The 24,811-nt window shown below is 35.5% G+C and overlaps 1 protein-coding gene across 3 annotated transcripts in view; it reads right to left on the reverse strand.

Moving 5' to 3' along the window:
* Positions 1 to 225: 225 nt before the first annotated feature.
* The window catches only part of LOC150077822 (uncharacterized), a 179,490-nt gene continuing 154,904 nt past the window's right edge, over positions 226 to 24,811 (reverse strand). For all 3 annotated transcript variants that reach the window (XM_090385473.1, XM_090385474.1, XM_090385472.1), the window contains exons 3-5: positions 15,332 to 15,561; positions 5,575 to 5,741; positions 226 to 1,280 (exon numbers count right to left, since the gene is read on the reverse strand). In XM_090385473.1, the coding sequence (XP_090241599.1) occupies positions 505 to 1,280; positions 5,575 to 5,741; positions 15,332 to 15,561 (1,173 nt within the window). In that variant the 3' untranslated portion in view covers positions 226 to 504. The remainder of the gene's footprint in view (positions 1,281 to 5,574; positions 5,742 to 15,331; positions 15,562 to 24,811) is intronic.

Genomic DNA, 24,811 nt, shown 5'->3' on the forward strand with positions numbered 1-24,811 from the left:
AATGCACAATGTATTCTCTTAATTTTTCTGGTTTATGTAACATTAATATATTTAGCCACATTGAAGCAGACAACAGAATTATTTACACATCTTGCATCGTTAAGTCACCTTAGCTAAGATACCAAGTTTCCTAATGAAGAAATCTCCCTGAAAATGCAAATATTTATTAGTAATCTTGAAAGACAAATCTGCTCTGTTTACAATTGGAGACAACCTTGTGCAGGATTACGGACATTTTAATTTGTGTATATCAGTGCATAAGTTCAAACCATCTGTAAGAATTGCAGCAGTTACACCTGTCAGAACTATTCAACCTTTTGTAATTATATACAATGGGCTATAAGCCATTTCCTTTATGTAAACCTTTGTTTTATATACCTGCTATGCAAGCTGTATACTGGATTTAAGAAATGTCTTAATACATGAAATTCTTGCAGTAATTCGTGAGCAACTAGTTTTGTTATTTGGAATTCAGAATGTAAGAACACTACCTATACAAGCTAGTCATCTCAGCATCACTGCACCCTGGGAATTAGAGGTAGTAGTTGGAGTAGTTGTCACCGTGGTAGCAGCTGCAGTTGTAGGTGATGGTGAAGTGGAAGTTTCTGCAGGAATTTTGTCTAATACAAAAGAAGAGTCTGACTTAGAGTGCACATAGCGATGGAGAGATCGTTTAGGCAGTGACTGTGTTTCAGGATGGCTAACAACAGTAAATGGAACTACATCCGGTGGCTGACTTGAAAATGCAGATTTTTCCACAGAAATAAATGGCTGCCCATAGATAGAGCAAGGACGAGAATTATCACCAGGTGGTCCTATAGTTTGGTGTTGAGGATGTACTAAATTTGTTGAATGAGAATGCGAACGTTGGTATTGAGGCCTATTATTCTGCCGGCTTCCATGACTACCACTAATTCTTAGAGAAGAAACAGTAAGAGGAGAGTCTGGATGCACGAATGAGAATTCTGATGCAGCAGATGTTGCAGATGACTTCGACTGTCTTGGTTCTGGTGGTTGACAGATCTCTGGAGATGAAAGTATATGTTGGGCATAAAGGGACCTTTGGGTAAGAGCAGGTGACACTTGCAGGGAACGAGGAGAAGGTTTATAAAGATGGCCACTTTCAGATCGACGACCCAGTGACACCAAGGAACTGTGAGATCCAGAGGAACACTGAGGGGCTAGACGGGGCCCCAGGGCAGGGCGGGTCACAGGATAGAGATCACTAGTAGAGGATGTATCATAGTCCATATCACCACTCACATCACCTTCTGTCAAAACTGGAATATAGCAGTATTCTAGGTCATATATTAAGATATTAAAACATTTCATTTTAACAATATAATATATATTCACAGAAATAAGAAAAAAACCACAGAGAAACTATAAAAACCATAAATTTACCATTACACTGAAATAACCACATAATGTTGGTTTCATTTTGTTAACCAATATGATAAGATTTTCACCCAATGGTAATGGCATTGGGCACATGCCATTACCATTGGGTTCATTCCATTACTCATGGTAATAACACCTACCATTACCATGAGTTAAGTCAGTATTGCCTACAAATGAAGAGCATCTCCATTTTTGAGAAGTATTGCCTTTCGTTCCTATAATAGGACATTGTATCACAAATAAAAGACAATAATAATATTTCTCAAATATTTTAGTAAAAAGGGTACAAAGAAGGCAAAAAAAATTTAGTTGTGGATGCAAAGAAACACTCACATTTTACCTCTTTTGCACTCTCATACAATTAGAGTGCAAAAGAGCTAAAATTAGGCTAAATCTCATCTTCTAACTACAACAACTTCAAAGAACATTACTGATTATTTAAAGCTAATCACTTAGTTAATATAAGTAAAAAAAAAAAAAATATTAATCATTTGAAATTGTTAATATAATAGAATAAACTTTGACTGTGAAAATTTGAATGCTCAGGTTCATTACAAAATTTGAGAGAAGAGTGTGTGGATAATGGTGCCTTTTTGAAGAATGACCCTGCTGACAAAATCCTGAGCCTGTCGCTGAACACAGTATTTAGCATGTTTTAATTTGATAATGTGATTCAGCACTTAAATTTTCCTACTGAAAAAAAACAATGAGCAGAAATACATAACAAGAACAATGGAAAGTTGGCACCTACAAGGAGACATTGTTGAAGATTTTAAGGCTTTAAATAGATTGAGTAAACTAAATGCTGATGGTATTCTACTCTTTTGCAGACAACTCACACAAGGAAGCATAAACTTAAATTTAAAAGGATGGTTGTTGGATAGATGTGTAAAAATTTGCTTTCAGTGAGAGAGTGATTGTTGGAATAAAGGAGTTGTTCCATCTGGAGTGTCACCACCAAATACGGAGGATGCGGAAAGGTCAGGGAATGACTACTGAATATCCCGGAGAAATATGGCCTTCGTTGCTAATGCTCCTAAAAAAACCAAATAACAACCATCTGGAGTTGTGGAAGTGGAAATTTGAATAAATTTAAGAAAGCACTATACAAATTATTAGAGAGAATGGACAGATGAGGTGGTTTTTTTTTTTTTTTTTTTACTGATGCTGTAAAAGCTTGCTTTCTTGCATTTCTTTCACTATTAATACTACTACTTACCACTTAATCTATTTATAATCACACTATTTTATCACTACAGAAGGATTTTGTTGAAAACTCCTACAAGATCAGAGAAATATAATACATGCTTGAAATTCTAGGATTACATTCACCACTGACAACACTGACCAAATGCTGACTATTAAAAAAAAACTATTAATATTCAAAAAATATACTAAAAAACATATCGCTATATTTACAATAAAATAAATCATATATAAAACAAAATAATGGTAACTTTTGACAAATGGATTTTGTCTATCACCCACACAAATTCTCAGGTATGGCAGTCTTCTAAAATACGTAACTGTTCAAGGAATCACGAGACGCCTAAGATCACCAAAATGAATATGATATAACTTTTTTGGTCTTGTAATAGTTTGGTCACTGTAATTCTAGAATTCCTGGTACAGAAGATTTTATTCCATTAAATTTAGGTAATATTTTTTGGCCGATATGGGTAGTAGTAATCCCAGATTAACACACCAACTGTGTGGTACTACACTCAGATTAGTGGAAAATGAAAATGACCTGGGGTGGTAACTGTGCTGTCAGCTATGAAGTTCTCTGAGCAATGCAGACAGGCTGCCAGGACAACTTGTGAGATGTTGTCTATGATATACAGGAACCTTGATAGCAGAGTTAAGGAAGTGATTATACCATTGTTTTAATTTGATTATGTGATTCAGCACCTAAATTTTCCTACTGCAAAAGGAATGTGTGGAAATACATAAAACTAACATTGCAAACTAGGTTGGGCTGCATCTTGAGTACATTAGGCTACATACAGGTCTGGAAGCCACATTTTAGAAAAGACGTGAATCTGATGGAATGGTTGAAGAGAAGGGCAACAAGATTAGTGACGCAAAACAAAAGGGTGCTCTTACCAATCAAAGCTTCAGTTCAGCAAATTTGCAACATCTGGAGACTAGGCACCTGTAAGGTGATCTGATTGAGATTAAGGTTTTGAATGGATTGAACAAGCTCAATGCTGATGGCATTCTTTCTCTTGCTCAGACTATAGACATGGGGCATAAATTCAAATTGAGGAAGGATTGTTACAGGATATATGTGCAGAAGTTTGCTTTCAGCCAGCAGTAGTTGATTGTTGGAAGAAACTTCCATCGGTTATTGTGAATGTCAGTAGGCTGAATAAATTCAAGGAAACACTAGACAAACTGTTGGAGAAAATGAACAGGTAATGTGGGAGGTTTTCCTCTTTTTTTGGCTGATGCTGTATAAGCTTGCTTTCTTGCATTATTTGCCACTACTGATACTAATAAAATAACACAGGCTTATTCCACTTTGCACTAATACTTCAGCTTATCTTAAGTTTCAGTAGAGTGCCATATGATCTCAAGTATAAAACAAAAATCTTGTGCAGGTATTTAAAAAAAAACCGAAAACAGCAAAAGGAACATTTGATTTTCAAGTAACTGCTGTTATAACAATGAGTAAAAATAGTAATAGTAGAAATGCATTGACTCATATTGAATAAACAGCGACATTTTAAATTGTCACCTGTTATTTGAATAGCTACGAGGCAATGTCAGCTGAACTTTCACTGCTAAAGAGGAGGCAAACCACAGCAACAAATATCATGATCTGAAAAATAGATGCCATTGTCCAGCTTCTTCAAAGAAAAGCAATCATGTTTTAATTAACTGGTTTATTAATATTTCTTTGTTGTATGTGCATATAAATTTTCAATCAACATTATACTGTTGAGCATAAGCATATCTAAGATACTGAGCAGTGCTTTGCAGTATATCATAGAACACATACTGGCATTGTAAAGTTGATCCTAATGCCATATCATGCATTGGAAAATTTCCCCTTTTTTTCAGTTTCATGAGTTAAAGAAAAATCTCACAAAACAATAACAATTACATTCAACAACTGCCAATTCAAAACACCTATACAAATTACAATTATAGAAAGTGCATAACAGCATCAGTAAAAAGACAGTGATAAATTTGAAACTACCATTTGGTAATTGCCTTTTCATGCCAAATTTGAGAGTTTATAATTGTATTGCTACCCTATCCATACATGTCTACCATTTCTTCATTACCAATTTTTCTTTTTCCCACATCTCTTAAGTTTTTAAAATTTTATGGCTTATAATATCCAGTTTTTTACTGATAAACATAATAAATAATGTAAAAAAAATAAAATTCATAAATGAAAATGATAAATCACTTTCTGTACTTTTAACTAGTAGCTAACACAGTGATAACCATACCTAATCATGACAGAATTGATATTGCCACGTTAAATGCAATTATATAAAAAGTACAAGCAGCCAGATGGTAGTGTGCACAGTGAAAGTGTTAAGGCATTTTTATAATGTATATAATTCATGTATAACATCTGATAAACATAAATGTACATCAAACTATTTTTTTTTACCTATTTTGCTATACAAATATTTACCAAATATGAATAAAATTAACTTGACAATTTTACTGTACTTCGCTATGCGTAAGAAACACAAATAGCCATTCCTCTCATATAGTTACTGTTTGCTGCTTTTATGCCATATCAGCATTTTATTATATATTATGTTATTTATACCTATACAAGTGTATGCTCCTAGGCCATTACGGATGCTGTGGTGACTGAAAAATCCAGAATAACTCAGATTAACTACAGCACTGAATGAAGGGGCCTCTAAAGGCCTCTATCTGGATTCGAATGCAGACTTCTCCAAATAAGTGTTATACAAATGGCAAATCATCATAACGTACAGATGACCTCTCAAATAGGCTTTAGACATTTCATGTCTAATGCCTATTATAATCCAATGCCAGTGACAATGGTTCTATGTAATGATAAAGATCCATAATAAGTAGTTGACATTGCCACCTAATATTACTCAGTACAAAATTACTCAGAATAACTTGTGACCATAGCTTGTACAAATTTTAGAATAGACATCAATATTTTCTTACCAGACATTCGTTTTGCTCTCTCCCTTAGGCATGGGGTGAGATACCTTTCTCCTAATGACCTCATTACATGCCCTAACCCACTTCTTAACTCCATACTAGAACCTGAATGGACTAGAGCAGCCTGAACATGACTATCTGATAAAGTGTGTTGTAATCCCAAACCATACCTAAAAAGCACACAATAACAGTAACAGAGTTAATAAACTGCAAATAAATGAAAATACTATTACTAAATGAAATTTTTTTGATAACTGAGGCAAGGTGATGAACACAAAATTCTACATAATTAATAATAATAGCTTATTAATTTCACTTTGGCAGAACAATCAACATTTTAGAATTCCCTGCCAATTTTATTTTAAATCACTGGTAGGATGGGGCCCCTACTACTACGTAACAAGTTTTACATTTACTATAATAGCTACATTAACTTCTCTTCGTGAAATTTAAAAAATTTAAAAATTATGTTAAATGAGAACAAAAGTATTTTTAAGCACTCTGAGAATCACTATTACTTACAGTTATGTAAGTTGCCTTCTCAACATTCCAGAGAGTTTAGAGTTAAAAATAACAACATAAATTAAATTAATATCATATAAATAAATAAAATTAAGCTGAATAGCAACTCTTAAATATATATCCTTTTGTGTTTCATTTTGTTCAAAGTTTTATCAAAATACTGAAAATAGCTTGTTTTTTTATTTCATTTTGTGGCAAGTAAAAGAAAGGAAAACAAAATCTTATTGTGTTTTTTTTTTTTTTTTGTTTTTGTTTCTCATACTACTCTTTCAAATGTTAATACAAGAAGTTGCTGTTCTTCAATTTAAAAAAGGAATTTAGGAAAACAATGAAAAAAAATAATGCAGTCTCAAATAAAGAGTACCAGCATTATACAAATAAAAAGATTTTCATTTGTATGATGATAGTCTTCTATTTTGAATAGTGCTAAGCATGAGCATGTGCAGTTGAACTTTGGCTGTGTATAAGAACTAGCAGTTTTCCCAATGTCAAAAGCCAGTTCATCCTACACACCTGAAGAGGAGGGTTCCTAATCTGGAATAGACTGCCTTGTTGTTATTAACAGTTTTGATAACTGACTGATGCTGTCATTCTCTTAGATATTTTGAGGTCTATCGGCACTGCTGTTACTTGCTACTGGGTTGTGAAGCAATACCAAATTTTCAGTTGAAGCCATTACTTTGTGCCAATATGGACTCTGAGTTGTAGCCTGTTTGTTGTCTCTGTGGTATCAAAGGAAGTATTCAATTATTGCAAGTGTATTGGGTCAATGATGAAGTAACCTGATCCTACCATGTATCTAGCCTGAGATGATGATCAGAAATGTGTCAGTTCTATTATAATATTCCTCATCGGTCCCATTGGTGACCTGTCAGGAAAGCATCTTAAAGTGTTTGATGATCAGCTTCCTGTTATGAAAATGCCTTGTAATCTTGGAGCATAGATTTCAAAGTAGACAATCGCATTCTGATGCCTGTTGAGATTCAAAGCTTGACAGTGCCTGCCTGCTCTTAAAATAATTTCTGCCAGAATTATTTCCTTTCCACTCATTCTCAGAGCAAAAGACTGATGTTTGTGTGTTTAAATGCAAATACATTCAGGGCATAAGTCACTTTGTTTCCTTATTCTTTAATTGAATGTTGCTGTGAGTTTAGATTTTGTTATTAACAAAAGTAACTCTGATGTGTCTTGTAATAGAGTTTGGTATACAACTGTTGATTTAAAGTTAATGGCGTGCCTTTATTAATCTTTTAACTTTTTTTTTTTTTTTTTTTTTATGAAAATCCCAAAGATGAGAGGTATTAGAACCTACAGTATTTAATACTATACATGGATTGAAGATTGAGAAGATGAAAGAAGATACTTGTTGACAGTAGACTTGAATTTCTGCAGATTGTAATTTTCAGGAAATATGTATGAAGAAAGGGTCTTCCAGAAAACAGAAGTTGAAGGAATAAATTATGGAGGAAGAAAAGTTGGTTCTATGAGCTTGAAGTTGGACAGTAAAAGGATGCTAACTGGTTCCAGCACATGTTGGGACTGGTTTAGAGAGAGAGAGAGAGAGAGAGAATTATAGAAGCCAATTCAGAAGAACAGTGCCCATGGAAATATCTATAAAAAAGGCATGCAGCAGAAACAGAATGTCTGTGAGACATTCTGTACAGAGAGGGCAGAGACTTTGTTAGAGAGGAGTCATTAATTAACCTAACTGTCCTCTTCTGAATGTAATCTAGAAGCCTGAGAGAGGTTTTGGGGGCACTGCCCAAGATGGGTGAACAATATTCCATGGTGTGAGGGATTTGAGATTTGTACAGAGTGAATAGCTGTTTGGAAGAAAAGTAACACTGAGAGTGAAAAAGAAAACCAGTTTTTTAGATGCAGAGGAACCAATATTTGTGAGGTGCTTATTAGCATTACCATTAATAGAGGCATATGATGCAAGACAGCAAGCTTATACAGCATCAGCCAAAAAAAACCCCTCCCATTTTTTCATCCCTCCATTCGTTCCAAATGCCTGCCCAGCTCAGCCTTAAATTTATTTAGGCTATTAGCTTCCACAACAAAAGATGGAAGCCTGTTCCACCAATCAACTACCTGCTGGCTAAAGGCAAATTTCCGCACATCTATTCTACAACTATCTTTCCTCAATTTGAAACTGTGCCCCCTCAGGTTCTTAGTCTGAGCAAGACGAAGAATCCCATCAGCTGTTGTTGTTTGTTATTTGGTTTTTAGGAGCATTAGCAACTAAGGCCATATTGCTCCGGGGATATGCAGTGGTCATTCCCTGACCTTTCCTCATCCTCCGTATTTGGTGGTCACGGGCTCGAACCCTGGGTCTAATCAAGAAGCGTGTGCTACGCACTGCTGCTCCTGCCCAACCGGCTACGGAGGTGCCATCCCATCAGCATTCAGCTTACTCAACCCATTCAAGGCCTTATACACCTCAATCAGATCACCTCGCAGATGCCTACTCTCCAGGTGCTGCAATTTGCTTTCTTGGTAAGAGCACCCCTTTGTTCCCCTCACCAATCTTGTTGCCCTTCTTTGTACTCGTTCTAGCAACTATACATCCTTCCTAAAATGAGGCCTCCAGACCTGTACACAGTACTCTAGGTGTGGCCTGACCATTGCCTTGTATAACGGGATTATCACCTCCCTGTCCCTGCTAGCAAAATTCCTATATATCATTGACAAGACTCCATGACCTGCCCTGGCAGCCCATCTGCACTGCTCAGCAAACTTCATATTTGGCTGCACAATTACCCCCAGGTCTTTTTCACTTTCCACTTCCCTGAGTGTAGTACCACCCAGTTGGTATGTTTCCCTTTGGTTATTGCTACCCATATGCAATACTTTGCATTTGTCAATGCTAAACTCCAGTTGCCACTTCTCAGCCCATTTTCCCAACTTATCTAGATCCAGTTGAAGTAGCATACTGTCATTACTGTCGTTAACAACCCTGCCAACCATTGTATCATCTGCAAACTTGGACATTAAACCATTGATATTTTTGCAAATTTATCAATATCATTGATAAATTTGCAAAATAACAATGGGCCCAACACCAAACCCTAGGGAACTCCACTAATAACATTTGTCTACAAAGAGCAGTGTCCATTGATTACCACTCTCTGTTGTCTCCCACTCAACCATCCCTTTATCCACTGCAGCAGCTTACCCTTGATGCCATACCTCTCCAATTTGTACAGCAGTCTTCCATGTGCAACAGTATCAAAATTTTTCCTGAAATCCAAGTATATGATATCAAAATTATTTTTGGCATTCAGTTCCTTTGTGACCACATCATAGTAACCAATCAAATTGGTCAGACAAGACCTCCCTTTGACAAACCCATGCTGTGGCTTAACTGTTACTGCAGTCTTGTCTAGATGATCCTACAATGCTCCTTTAACCAGTGATTCCATTATTTTCCCCAGAACACAAGTTAAACTAACAGGTCTGTAGTTACTTGTATCACCTTTTGAACCTCCTTTGTGAATTGGTGATACAATGGCACACCTCCAGTCCATGGGGACCTCCCCTGAGTCCAAGGAAGCTCTCATAATTATGGCTAAGGGTTTGCTTACTCCCTTTTCTGCCTCCTTTAATATAACTGGATAGATCCCATCCACCCCAGGTGCCTTCCTTATGTTTAACTTCAACAATTTCTCCTCCACTTTGCTCTCAGTTATTACAAAATCACTTAGCTCCCTGTTAGCGTTTGATAAACTTCTGGCACTCCCCTCATTGAATAACTCCTCGTGTGAATGTAGATGCAAAATACTCATTCAGTTTATCATTACCTGAGCATGATCATCAATAGTCAACCCATCTATGTTAAGTGGTCCAATCTGATTCATCCCTTTCCTTCTAGAGTTTACATAAGTAAAGAAGTCCTTGCTGTTTTTCTTTGCATCCTTTGCCAAAGATTTCTCATAATCTGCCTTCGCCTGCCTAACCTTCTTTGTGACTTGATTACAGACTAGTTTATACCTGCCATAGGCTTCTGTGTCACCTGATACTTTATATGCATCCCATACATTCTTCTTCTCTGCCACTAGCCTCATTAATTCATCTGACATCCATTTAGGCCTAAACCTTGAACAGTATTTCTTAGATGGAATGAACAGCCTAGTAACCTCCAAAATTAAGTCCCTGAAGGCTTCCCATTTAGAATTCACTGTCTTGACTAGCACTTCAAGCTCATCAAATTTATTAATTATATTCCTAGCATTGGTGTACATGCAAGTATACATGCACCTGTTCCTGCTCCTAGCCACCCTAACACAGCCCATGTATTTACTTATTCCACTATGACTCCCAGCAGTCCTGGAAATCTCCATTACCTTGCTTTCCAGTCTGCTGCCCATTCTAATAGAAGCAATGCAAGAATCACTTTTACCTCTGCCTGCTGCCACTGTTAACCTTTTAGTCTGTGTATCCCCCCACGCTAGCAGTTTTCCGACCCACCTAACACTGCCTCGATAGCATCAGCAAATATTCTTGCACCCTTTCTATTTAAGTGTATCCCATCCCTGTAGAAGCAGCCTGTCCTGTCAAGCACAGACAAGGCTGAAAAAAAGTCTACCCCTTGAGCCTTGCACAATCTCTCATCATATACTCCCGCCTATCGTGTCTGGGCAGAATTGCAGACACTTTCACATTCAACCCTAACTTGTGATTTTTTTTTAAAATTGACCTGTACTTGTTGAGTAAATCTGCAGATCTCTTACTCTTAATGTCATTAGTTCCAACATGTACAACAATGTGCCAAGAGAGAGAGATTAAAAGTCAGGGAAATCCCCAATAGAGATATGTGATCTTGTCTAGAAATCAAAGTGTCACCAAAGCATAGCAGAAGAATCCTTTTTTTGGGAGATATAAACTGGACTGAGTTTTAGAAGGAATGAAAGCAACTAAGTTATCTTTGCCCCACTGGAGAATTACCTGGAGATCAGCATTTACGGAATTGTTAGTGGATATTTGAGAAGTTGAAGGCCGTTTGTGCAAGGCAGGGTTTCTCAAACTGGAAGGCAGAATGAAATGTGCTATCATCAGCAAAAAGGATAGGATTTCTGGTCAATGGAAGAAGGTCATTAATATACAAGAGGAAAGAGCAGGATAAAGAACTGAACCTTGGGGAACACCTGCATTAGTGGAGACGTTAGAAGCCATCTACCATCCTGCAGTGAGCGGTCAGAGAAAAACCTGGATACAAAATACAGTTGGCAAATCATAACATGGAAGCTTATTTAGAAGATCTTTATGCCAAACACAATCAAACGCATTTGAAGTGTCAAGAACTGCTTGAGTTTCACCAAACTTTTCCACTGAATTTGTCCACAGATGGATAACATAAGCCAGTATATCACCAGTGGATCAACACTGATGGAATCCATACTGGCAATCATGATCTGATGGAAGGTTACTACACGGTTTTACGAGTTGGTGATTAATAGATTTCTCCTTTATTTTAGAAAGAGTAGAAGTGCAATGGGACAATAATTATAAGGGATTTGTCACCCCTTTTTAGGAACTGGCTGGATATGAGCAAATTTCAAAGAAGAAGAGAAAACAGCTGTGAAATAAGAAAGTGAAAAAAGGTGACACAACAGGAGTAAACTCAGGGGCACAAGTTTTGAGAACAAGTGGAGAAATACTATTAGGATCTGGCGATTTCTTGGTATCAAGACTGTTCAAAATTCATCTGATATCCTTTTGACAGAAGCCCACAGGAGGCATTGAATGGAGTGTACTGGGAATGGTAGAAGGTGGTTTACCAAGATCGTCAATACACGAATTAGAAGAAAAATTGGGATGCTAAGAGGTCAGCTTTATCTGACCTGATAGCATCCTACTTTTTCTTCACTGTAGAATATCTTTTGCTGAAGAGGTGATAGAAACATCCAGTTTTGACAGAGGTGGGAATAGAGAAGGGCAAAAGTTGCAGCCAGTAGCTTTGGCAAGAGACAGGTTTGCTCAACTACTATGTTGACAAAAAGCAAGTTTTCTATTCTTAGCCTGTTCAAAATATAGTTTGGACTGATTAATAACTGCTTTACAATTGCTGCAAGCTTTGTGTGTGCAGAATATGAACCTGGAGGTTTGGATACAAGCCAATTGACATATGCAACATTCTTATTTTGTACAGCCTTAGCACATTTATTGGAAAAGCAAGGTTTAGATAAAGGATAAGATTTTAAGGTGGAGTGTGGAATAAAGGATTTTATCCCTTCAAGAAAAATTTCACTGACACGATCTGAGCAAACATTAACATCAGAAGATTTGAAACAGTAATCCAACCAAGGAAAAGAAATCTTGCAGATTATCCCATTTTGCTTTCTTGAATGCCAAGAAAATGCTCCATTGGAGAAGAAGCCATCACTAAGTTGTGATCTCAGGTGCCTAGAGGACCGCTCACCTCAACCAGGTACTTAGAAGTATTGTCTGTGAGAAAAATATTAAGCATGTTGGCTATGTGGTTAGGATTGCCTGGTATTCTAGTAAGTAAATGAACAATCTGTGCGAGGTAATTAGTAATTATAAAAGCCTCAGCATCTTGATGGGTTGGGCCTGTGTGACTAGAAAACTGGAAGCCAGCTGGAGTTGTGAACATTAAAATCACCAAGGAAAATTACCTCACTGTTAGGAAAGTTGGATTGGAGAAAGTCAAGTTTCAAAGAGTTCCAAGTGATTAGTGGAGTTAGAAGAATGATATAGGCAACAGATGATTTTACAGAATGTGGTAGAGAGATTTTAAGCCAGAGAAGATCAAAAAGAGCAGGTTTCAAATTACTGTCTCTGACAAGGAATATCAGAGCAGACATATGAACAAATAGCCCCTTTTGAAGCGAAAGGAATTATACATTGAATAATTCGGACAACTGAGATGAGTAGCGGCTGAATCCACTGATAATTGGGATTCTGTCAAAACGTACATGGAATTTTGCAGATTGTAAGTTGAAATGGATATTGTTAAGATTGGAACTGAGACCACATATAATTGTGAAATGAATGCGGAAGTATTTGGGAGGTTTAGATTGTTTCACAGATAAGTTTGTTCTATTAGTTTGACAATTAATGATGTATTTAGTAATAAGAAAAGGCAGGGTGGGTACAGTAATTGGCTCATGAACACACACAATGTTAATGAGCCAATTACAGTCATAATACATTTATGGTTATGTGTTCCTGCTTTGGACTGTTGGTACCAATATTTATAATAATATCATACAATAAACAGATCACATTTTAGTTAGATACCATTCAAAATGACTGCCACTATTCTTTAAATAGTTTTAAATATTAATTCATCTAAAAAATTTTATAATTATGCTGTGCAACAAAAATTACTGTCACCTACTTTTAAGAAGTAGCTACTATAAACTAATTAAACAAAATCAGAAATGCTTATGAATTACTGCAATTTCTTTTTACTCATGTTTCAACTCTAAATGCTCACAGCTCTCTAATGAATGAGAATGGCCACATGTTTGAATAAAATTTTTGATTAACAAACTCCTGAAGTCTAGCTATAATTTTATGGAATATCACTTGGTCACTGGCAGCAGTGATCAAGATGAATACTGAACCTCTCATGAGAGAGAGAGAGAGAGAGAGAGAGAGAGGGGGGGGGCACTGTTTATAATAAATTTATCAACATGGAAATTCTTCACTGAGCCCAAAGGAAGTTTTTTTTGCTATACATTCTATAATGGTCAATTTCAGTTGACCATTCTCATGGTCAACAGAAATTGTCAACTATGCATTTAAAAAACAGTTATCATGACACAGATTGTGTGTTTTTTTTTTTTTTTTTTTTTTTTTTGGGCAAACTGAAATACTCTGATCACGAATGGATCATTTGTGGTGATCATAAAATGATAACCATACTTCACAGTTATCATTTTCTTAATAAAAAATTCTCTTGCTATTTCTGAGAGGAAACAGCAAAGATAAAGCTGATCATTGGGAAAAAAAGAACCAATCTTACACCTGGAAGTAAAAGTAAAAATATGATCAATGAGGCACTCGATGAAAGCCCTACATCAAGATTGTCTTCAATACCTTTTCACACGATTCCCCAAGATCAGTACTTAGAGTTGCAGTCTGACAGACCACAGATCATGTAGCTAATAAAAGATGACAAGTTTGCTGTGTACAAGTCTCAGAAAGAAATGGCAGCTTGGAAAACCTTTTTCAGTAATCATGAAGTAAAGGAATACAAAAAAAAAAGTTTGTCAACAACATGCAGGGTCTGGACCACAACACTTTTTTTGTAAACTGGACTGCAATATGAGTTTATGCAATCTTTCCAACTTCCCTGAGAACAATGGTGTAGTTAAATTATGAGCAAGTTAAAAAGTTTCACAAAAGTCTCAATGAAAAAACAACATACATGAAATGTAAACTGGGTAGACAGAATGAGCATGTTGACTGATTACTACTACCACCACCCATACAACAAAATAAATGTGTCATACCATTAAATCAAAGCTCATGGTACATTACCACATTCTCTGACATGCATACACATATTTCCTCAATCCTCACTATAATTTATTTCTTTTTAGTTTATTATCAATGTGAACAAGTATGAGTTGGTCTTGTTCCTTAAAGAAAATATCTCATATGCTAGAATAGCTTTCTTTTAGCTGAATGAATCAGCTAAGGCAAGCACATCCTTCATAATTATTGCAGCATATCAGGTGTCTGCTTTCAGGAATGAGACTTGTTTACATCAGGAATAAACTAAAAAGAAATAGATTAAAGAATCCACTGATTACTTGATGTAGCAAATTCTCCAGTGCCTTTGCAAGAACTACACCTTTTCCAATAATTATTATTAGAATTCTTTATTGTTGATTTTGTACAAAAACTTGATGTGGTAAAGCAACCAATGTAAGATCTGGAATTAGCATCACCAAAATTTTCCAAACTCGCTTTTTTTTTTCAATAAAACAGCTGAAAAAATATTTTTTACATGTATACTAATGTAATGAATTAGTAACATTATAATGTTATAATATATTGTAATATAGTAAAATAACATTATACTAATGTTATGCATTGTACAATTTCAAAATTACTTATTGATTGTTCTGATCTCAAAGCTTTAGTTCCACTGTAACAAAAAAAAAAAAAAAAACAGTGCACTGATTATATATGCAGAAGGACAATCTGTAGAACTTTACATTAATCTAACAAATGAACTATTCAACAGAAAACCGATGCTTACCTTCGAATGAGCCCTCCATCTGAGAGTTGAGGTACTAGTGTCTGAGATTTCCGGAGTGCCTCCCTGCGACCTTTACTTCGGCTAACAGCCTCTCTCAAGGCAAACATCCAGTCATCAAGTCCTTTTGCTGCCCAAAGAAGCAGTTGACCTTCTTGACCAACTCTGATTGCTATCACTCCATCATGTTTTTTGTCCACCCACTGAAGACCTTCAACATCAACTAAGCTGACCTACAAGAGATAAATAACAAAAAAAGAATTTAAAAAAAAATTACATTCATTAAGTCAGCAATTTTATTCCTTTTAAAATAGCTTCACCCATAACACTGAAACTGTATATCAATAAACAGTGGAATTTTTAAAAAAATAAATAATCATTAAATACACATACATACATCAAATACTCCAAGTACTGTATAATTTTCTTGAGTGAATGAAATGAAACAATTATAATAATCACAGATTTAAGGAAGAATTAAATAACTTCTCTTCCATGTGAAAAACATAACCAATTTATACTATTAGAAGTAAGAACTGGACACTGTAGACAGGGGAGTTTATAACTTCAACCTAACTGTTTTATTATTATTATTAGCAAGCATATGGTGCAAGGAAGACTGAGGCTTATGCTGCACCAGCCAAAAAAAATTGAGTTACCCTGAGAGAGAGAGAGAGAGAGAGAGAGAGAGAGAGAGAGAGAGAGAGAGAGAGAGAGAGAGAGAGTCAAAAGTAGAAGAGAATCACCAAGAAAGAGAAGAATGATGATATCCAGCTCAGGACCCTGGGTATGCCAAGCCCATACTCACCAGATGTGAGCCCCTATTGTAACTGATATACCAGAAGAACAGTTAATAATGGACCATGCAATTTTTATGGCAATGTACTACTTTAATCTCACAATGTGCATACCCAGTTTGTGTAAGTTTACCCTGGAATATATTTTCTTATGTATTTAGAGAATCTAGGAAATCAGGATATAAAAACTTACAAGCTCAAGAGTGCTCTGAAATTCCAGAAAGTAAATTAATTTTTTGAAAAAAAAAAGAATGAGAAGCCCACACCAGGGGTACAGTGTGAGATGCAAAAACACTGAAAATAAATTGACCTGAACTTTTGTGCACATAAGAACTTCAGAATGAATCAAGGCCAGCAAATGTATAATATTTGAATGGAAATACGAAATAAATAAACTGCCTAGCCATCTCAGGCAGAGTTTTTAAAGTTTGTATTGCCTTTAACATGTCATAACTGTGTGTGAAACAGGATTGACAGCCATACATGTTATTAAAAACAAATACAGGATCAAATTGCAACTGTACTTCTATGACATTTGCATTTTTTTTTTTTTTTTTTTTACTTTTTTTGAATTTTGGAGTGGAATCATATCCTTTCTCTAAATGATGATGCAATATTTTCAATATTTTTTTGTTTCAATTTACTAAGAACTACAAAAGGTTAATTGTTTAGGTAATCTTTAAAAAAACTTCATTCAGAGCATTTGACAGTTTCCAAAATGACTATTAGCATCAACCTGTATTTATGATACTCTATCAAATTTTCTGCCTGCTCAAATATTTAGTAAAAATACTAATTATTATTATTATTTATTTTTAGCCATATGGTGCAAGGAAGCTTGAGGCTTATGCTGCACCAGCCAAAAAAAAAAAAAATAATAATAAAAAAATTTGAATTACCCTGAGAGAGAGAGAGAGAGAGAGAGAGAGAGAGAGAGAGAGAGAGAGAGAGAGAGAAAGGAATCACCAAGAAAGAGAATAATTATGATATCCAGCTCAGGACCCTCGGTGTGCCAAGCCCATACTCACCAGATGTGCTTACCAGATCACCAGACTAAACGGTTAAATGAATAAGATTATAAATTAGAGGGATGGCAATGCATTCCAGCTGTGAAATTAGTTATTATCTGATTTTACCTAAAATTAGATAAAAATGTAAAAATAAAAATTATAAGCTTTACAACCAAATATACATAACAATTAAACTAAGAAAAACAAGTAAAAATATGAAAATGTTAATTGTGTTTTTAATTAACATTTCTTAATTTTATTAAAATATCTTAGTTAATTAATAAAAGCTGAAAACAATAATAATAATGTAGCTTATCTGTTGCTTAAGTCAATAAGAAATCAACAAAAAAAAAAAAAAAAAAAATTAAGGGATTTACTGTATTTCGAAACCATGAACTATTTTTGCTATAACTTCCTTTTTTATGAAAGAGCAAAACAGGAATTCCTTTTTCCTTTAAATAGGAATTCCTTTTTCCTATTACAAAATATGATAATTACAGCACATAATAATTTTATATAATATATATAATACTACATACAATATAGTATATTATAATACTTAAGGTGGGCAAAAATAGTAAAGAACGAGTGCCACCGGCAAACAGAGTAGAGGAAGGCAAAGAAGAAGATGATCTATTTAACCCAATAAGAACATGCTTAATGGGAAAATAAGAAGGTAATTTTTTATTGGCACTATGAGATGAAATATATATGCATAAGTTCAGAAGTCATTAAAAACTGCCAATGGACTCGCTACAAATCAATAATACAATTACAAAGAAAGCTGACTTCTTATTTCTAAGATTTTTTTATGAATTTTTAAAATTATTTGAGATTGTTGTCACTCCAAATCATTCTAAATGTGTAACTAAACATTTTAAATTCTGGAAAAAGTTCACAAAATTCATAAAAATCAAGAAAAAATATACTAGTAACACAGCAATCTGACAACAGGGAGCTATGATTTTTTTTTTGTAACCCAGCTAGGAGACTAATAAATTATCAGGCAGCTAAATGAAGCTCTGTGCCTAGGTCACCTCTCTGGAGCTCATTTCATTTCTGATCTCATTATAAAGAACATTTAATTTAATTTTTGCTGCATAAGTATTTTTAAACATGATTATCTTTATTGGAATTATAACTTTACTTCTGAAGACATCTGCTCACCTATTTCCATAATGGCATTTGGCACTTTACAATCCCTAGGACACATCATTTTAGGTCATGGTCTAATTTATGAATTTATTATATATTACAAAAGCCAGATAATTTTGAAAATTATAATTAATGTTAAATAACATAGATAAATACCATTTAAGGCTTACTGAATCTTATACAAACTCTGTAAATACAGGGTTTGTAAAAAATTCAGCAAGCTTTAAATAGTATTTATCAATGGTATTTCTCAATTAAGTCTGTTAGTAGTAGTGGCATGTGATGCAAGAAAGCAAATGTATGAGCTTATGCAGCATCAGCCAAAAAAAAAAAAAAAAAAAAATCACACCATTCCCTCCAAATGCCTGTCCAGTTCCTCCTTAAATTTATTCAACCTATCAACTTCCACAACGACAGATGGAAATTTGTTCCAGCAATTAACCACCCGCTGGCTAAAGGCAAATTTCCGCACATCTATTCTACATCTGTCTTTTCTTAATTTGAATTTATGCCCCCTTAGGTTCGTAATCTGAACAAGTGGAAGGATCCCATCAGAATTCAGCGTGCTCAATCCATTCAAGGCCTTATATACCTCAATCAGATCACCGCGCAGGTGCCTAGTCTCCAGCCACTGCAATTTGCAGAACTTAAGCCTCTCTTGGTAAGAGGATTCCTTCATTCCCCTCACCAATCTTGTTGCCCTTCTCTGTACACGCTCAAGTAAATCTACATCCTTCCTAAAATGAGGCCTCCAGACCTGTACGCAGTACTCAAGGCGTGGCCTGACCATTGCCTTATACAGAGGGATAATCACCTCCTTTTCCCTGCTAGCAAAATTCCTATATATCATTGACAAAACCCATGACCTGCCCTGGCAGCCTGTCTGCATTGCTCAGAGAACTTCATATCTGCCTGCACAATTACTCCCAGGTCTTTTTCATTTTCTACCACCTTAAGTGTAGTACCACACAGTTGGTACGTTTCTCTGGGGTTACTTCTACCCATATGCAGTACTTTGCATTTGTCAAGGTTAAACTTTAGTTGCCACTTCTTAGCCCATCTGCCCAAATTATCTAGATCCTGTTGCAGTAGCACACTGCCATTACTGTCATTAACAACCCTGCCAACCTTTGTATCATCTGCAAACTTCGACATTAAGCCTGATATACCTTCATCAATATCATTGATAAATATACAAAACAACAGTGGACCTAACACCGAACCCTGTGGGACTCCACTAATAACATTAGTCCACTAATAACTCTAAAAGGAAGGGGATGAATCTGATTGGTCCACTTGACATCGATGGTTCGACTGTTGATGATCCTGCTCAGATAGCAAACAAATTGAATGAGTATTTTGCATCTACATTCACACGTGAGGAATTATTAAGGTTGAAATTACCCTTCGATCCCCCTTTGTGAATTGGGGATACATTTGCACATCTCCAGTCCGTGGGAACCTCCCCTGAGTCCAAGGATGCTCTCATAATTATGGCTAAGGGTTTGCTTAGTTGCTTTGCCGCCTCCTTTAATATAACTGGATAGATCCCATCCACCCCAGGTGCTTTTCTTACGTTTAACTTCAACAATTTCTCTTCCACTTTGCTCTCAGTTATTACAAGATATCAAAATTGTTATCTAATATAGACTTTTTCTTCTTCTTCTAATTTAGATAAAAAAAGTCTATAATATTTATCATGCTATTTCCCAAATTCATAATGTAATAATTTAAGCAAAACCAATTTTTAGTGCTAATGAAAGAACGCATGCTGCTTGCAAATAGCTCCAGCTGATTATTAATAATGGCACCAGAGAGAAATTCTTATTTAAATAGGAAATAAACCGGCAAACTCTTAACCCTTCAACAGGCACATTACGTCCCCATAAAAGGATGTATATGCATTAAACCACATATTGTAATATCAGTTTAATCATCTGGGCAACATACCTCTAGCATTACAAATGAGAGGATCTTAATACTCACTCTATGAAGGGACACCAAATAGTGCTGAAACCAGACAGGATGAGAAATAACCTTTCACAGATGTGGAATCTATCTGGTAATGGTTAGTTACTTCCAACAAGATAATTTACCCTGTTGAAAAGCATGGACTTATTCAGATATCATCCAAAGCATGAGTATGACTTTACCACACTTCACTGGCCTGCTCAGTCACCAAATCTCAACCTGACTGAGCATCACTGGAATTAACTATTCATGGCAAGAACCTGTTGCCATCCAATCAGCAGCATCTACAGAATGTGACAAGTCTAAGTCTACATGGGTCAATGTCTCTGCCAAATGCATTCAACACCTTGTGGAGTCCATGACCTAATGACGACTTTTCTGAGGGCTAGAGGGGTGCCACTTGCTATGAGGTCAATGTATCTAATAAAATGGTCACTCTGTATATGTATAGATTGGGATTTTCTTGACACTTTATAACAATTTAATTCAATATTATGTTATAATTTAAAGACATCAATTTATTAAAAACTATTTGAATGTAATTCTGTGCCGACCATAATCCAAAATAATGTGGAGAGCTTTTGTAACTTTGCCAAAAAAATTCAATAAACTACATTTGCTTACTGTATGGGTATAGTGTTTCCTTAACTTGGAAACAAGTTAACAATTTTTCTTAAGCATTACAGTATTGTATATTGTTCATTTGTGTATAGTAGTAATTCACATGGAAATTTGCATTTGTTGAGAAATCTTGTTATTATTGAATATAAGCATAGCATGAAACAGATTCTGATTCTTCTTTGCAAGAGATAAAAGTGAATTATGTTTTAGAAGGATCCGATTTTCATATTATACATTTGCATCATATTTTCACATAAAAGGCATTTCTGAAAAGTTGTAGGTCTCATTTTTACTCAGTGAAAAAGGGCAGTGGGGGATAAGTTTGTTCATAAAATAGTAAAACTCCTTAATCTGGATTTGCCTGTATATAGTATTCTAAGACGAGACAACTTTCTCTATTGTTCTGCAATCTGCTTTTACATGGACTTACACCAAAGGATCAAATTTAAAAATGTACCCAATTTTAGTAGTAGTAATGGAAAATGATGCAAGAAAGCAAGCTTATATAGCATCAGCCAAAAAAACTTATCTTCAACAAGATTTTCAGTTATTTAAAAAATTCTTTTTATCATTTATAGTTTCTGGAATGCATATTAATATAAATTTAATCACACAACCTACAGACCAAGCATAACATGTGAAACTTAATTTCCAGGGATGACACTGAAGCTGACTGATGCTGCTATGTGACTACAATTTTGGATCAACTCTTATTATTCAGATTGAATAATAAGAGTTGATATGACGTCTTCTGTGATTTGAATATAACAACAACCTGTTATAGTAATTTTTTAATCTATTGTCTGTAAATTATCAAATGCACATACTTGGGGGGGGGGGGGGAAGGAATCAGCCTAGGAAACAAAAAACTACATGGAGCCATATATGATGAATACAAAAGTTACTGGACTTCAGAGATTTCGTGTTTGGCCAAAAAATTCAGTACAAGTAGCAACAAATTATATGGCATATTACTATTGTGATGCAACCGGTCTTTGGTGTTCCACTTTTCCAGTCTGTTACCTTTGAACTACATCAAAAAAACATCTCAGAACATCAACACATAATACTTTATTAAATAATTGTTTATCCCTCTGGAGCATATTCATGGTGGGCAACACATTCACAGTCAAATAATGTTAGCAACATGGCCTTCATTTTGCTGCATAATTTAATCAGGATTGCTTTGGGTCCGAGGAAAGAGTCATCCACTGGAATGACTGATGTCTGGTTTCGGGCTCATACCCATAAACTCTCATCTCACATAATGCATTTCAAAAATTTCTTGTCGTTAGTCACACTTTCAAAAAAATAAGTGACTTGCTGATGGGGTTTACATTGTACCATAGATGATAAGAGCAAAATTTGCTGAAACACATCTAATGTTCAAGCTTATGTTAAAAAATATATATATTCCTGTGGAAGTACATGTTTGTTCACCAAATTCAAAAACAGTTAAGCTTCAATCATTTTGTACCAAAGTTTGCACTTGAGACACAATTTCAACATTTAGTATTAGTAGTGAAAAATGATGCAAGTAAGTACGATTATACAGCATCAACCACAAAAAAATACTCACCTCATCTGTCCATCCCATCTAATAATTTGCCTAATTCTTTCTTAAATTTATTCAAACTACATACTTCTACAGTTGTTATTTGGTTTTTAGGAGCATTAGCAACTAAGGCCATATTGCTCCGGGAATATGCGGTGGTCATTCCCTGACCTTTCCGCATCCTCCGTATTTGGTGGTGACGGGCTCAAACCACAGTCTAATCAAGAAGCGTGTGCTATGTACTGCTGCTCCTTCCCACCTGGCTACGGAGGCACCCACACACTTCTACAAGACCAGATAAAACTTTGTTCCTGCAATCAGTTACTCTCTGTCTGGCTGAAAGGAATTTTCACACATTTATCCTGCAGCCATCCTTTTTCAATTTAAGTTCATGTCCCTTATGTATGTTATCCAAGAAAGAGCAATGATATCATGAACGTTTAGATTATTCGATCCATTTAAAGCTTCAAACACTTCAGTCAGGTCTCTCTGCACGTACATGGTTTCCAAGTGCTAATTTGTGGAATTGAAGTCCATAGTAAGAGCACCCTTTTGTGCCCTTGATTTATCTTGTTGCTCTTTTCTGCACTTATTTCTACAGATCTACATCCTTCCTAAATGAGGACTCCAGACCTGTGTGCAGTACTCAAGATGTGACTTAGTCATTGCCTTATACAATGGGATAATCAACTCCTAGTACTTTCTGGCAAACTATGCCTTGATTCCTGTATATCATTAACAGAACCCCATTACCTGCTCTAGCAGCCTGTTTGCACTACTCAGAGAACATCATATTACGACTGTACATACCCCTAGGTCCAGTGTTGTAACTAGAAAAAGTGGGCCCCCAATGCAAAAGTTAGTGTGGCTCCCCAAAAATATTTGTTTTCATAAAAATAAAAAATCCTTAAAAATTGCCCTAGAAGCAGCAGCTATGCTAATACCATTTCACCTCTATTCACTGAAGTTTCACTTGTGCTGTGCAGCTAGCTAAAAATAAACATGCTTTGTGTGAAAAAAATTATTTGTTTGTAGACATAGTAAATTTTATCATAAACATAACTAAAAAACTTACATTTTTACTCAAATTTTTTTTCTGTTTCGGGCAGGAGGGCATTGGGCCCCCTTTCAATCGTGGGCCCCAATGCATTGGCATAGTTATGCCACACCACTGCCTAGGTCTCTTTCAATCTCCATCACCTAGAATGTTGTACCACCCAATTTAGTATGTTATTCTAGGATTTCTGCTGCCCATATTGCATTACCTTGCACTTATCAATGTTAAACCTCAACTGCCACTTCTTAGCCCATCTACCTAATTTTTATAGGTCTTTTTGCAGTAAGTAGTATGCCTTGATTCCTATTGTTAACTACCCTACCAACCTTTGTATCACTTAAAAACTTAGAAAAGCATAATATGTCTTCATCAATCTTGTTAATAAACATTGCAAACAGTAAGGGCCTAGCACTGCATCCTGAGAGAGGACTCCACTAATAACATTAGTCCAAGACAAGCAGTGCCCATTTATAACCAATGTCTGCCTTCTGCCACTCAACCATGCATTTATCCATAACAGTAATTTTCCCCTATTGCCACACAGCTCTAAATTGAATAGTAGTCTTTCATGTGAAACAGTATCAAAATCTTTACTGAAATCTAAGTATATGATGTCAAAATTATTTTTGGAATTCAGTTCCCTTTGTTATCATGTTGTATTAGTTAATCAGATTGGTCAGACAAGATCACCTCTTAACAAATCCCCACAGTGATTTCTATATAAATGCATTTCTATCAAGATGATCCTGCACTACTTCTTTAACCATTTACTCCATTATTTTTCCTGAAACAGAAGTCATGCTTACAGGTTTGTAATTATTCACTTTTCCCTTTGATTCCCCCCCCCCTTTGTGAATAGCAGAGATAGTTCCACATCTCCAATCTACAGGAACACACCTTGAATCCAACAATGCTCTCATAATTGTGGCCAAAAGTTTGCTTCCCTCTTCTGCCTTCTTTTAATATAATTTGGCAGAATTTATCAGCCCTTGGTTTTTTGTTTTGCTGTTAGCTTTAACAGTTTCTATTCCACTTTCTTCTCAGTTATCACAGTCATTTAGCTCCTAGTTATAACTTGGTATACAGTACTTGGTATAAAGACTTTTTCACATGTGAACGCAGATGTAAACTATTCATTCAAGTTGATAGTTGTCTAGATTTCATATCACTTTTGACAGACTCCCTACCCTCTTTGAAATGTCAGTGCCAGTTGAAAACTTGTGCACAGCCCACCACAGAGTTTCCATATGCTATTTTAAGAAGATAAAATATTCATGTGTGGTTTTATTGATTTTAAATAAAAAAATTTAATGCATG

This window comes from Mastigoproctus giganteus, chromosome 11 (assembly GCF_048544385.1).
Source record: "Mastigoproctus giganteus isolate SK-2022 chromosome 11, ASM4854438v1, whole genome shotgun sequence".
Taxonomy (NCBI): domain Eukaryota; kingdom Metazoa; phylum Arthropoda; class Arachnida; order Uropygi; family Thelyphonidae; genus Mastigoproctus; species Mastigoproctus giganteus.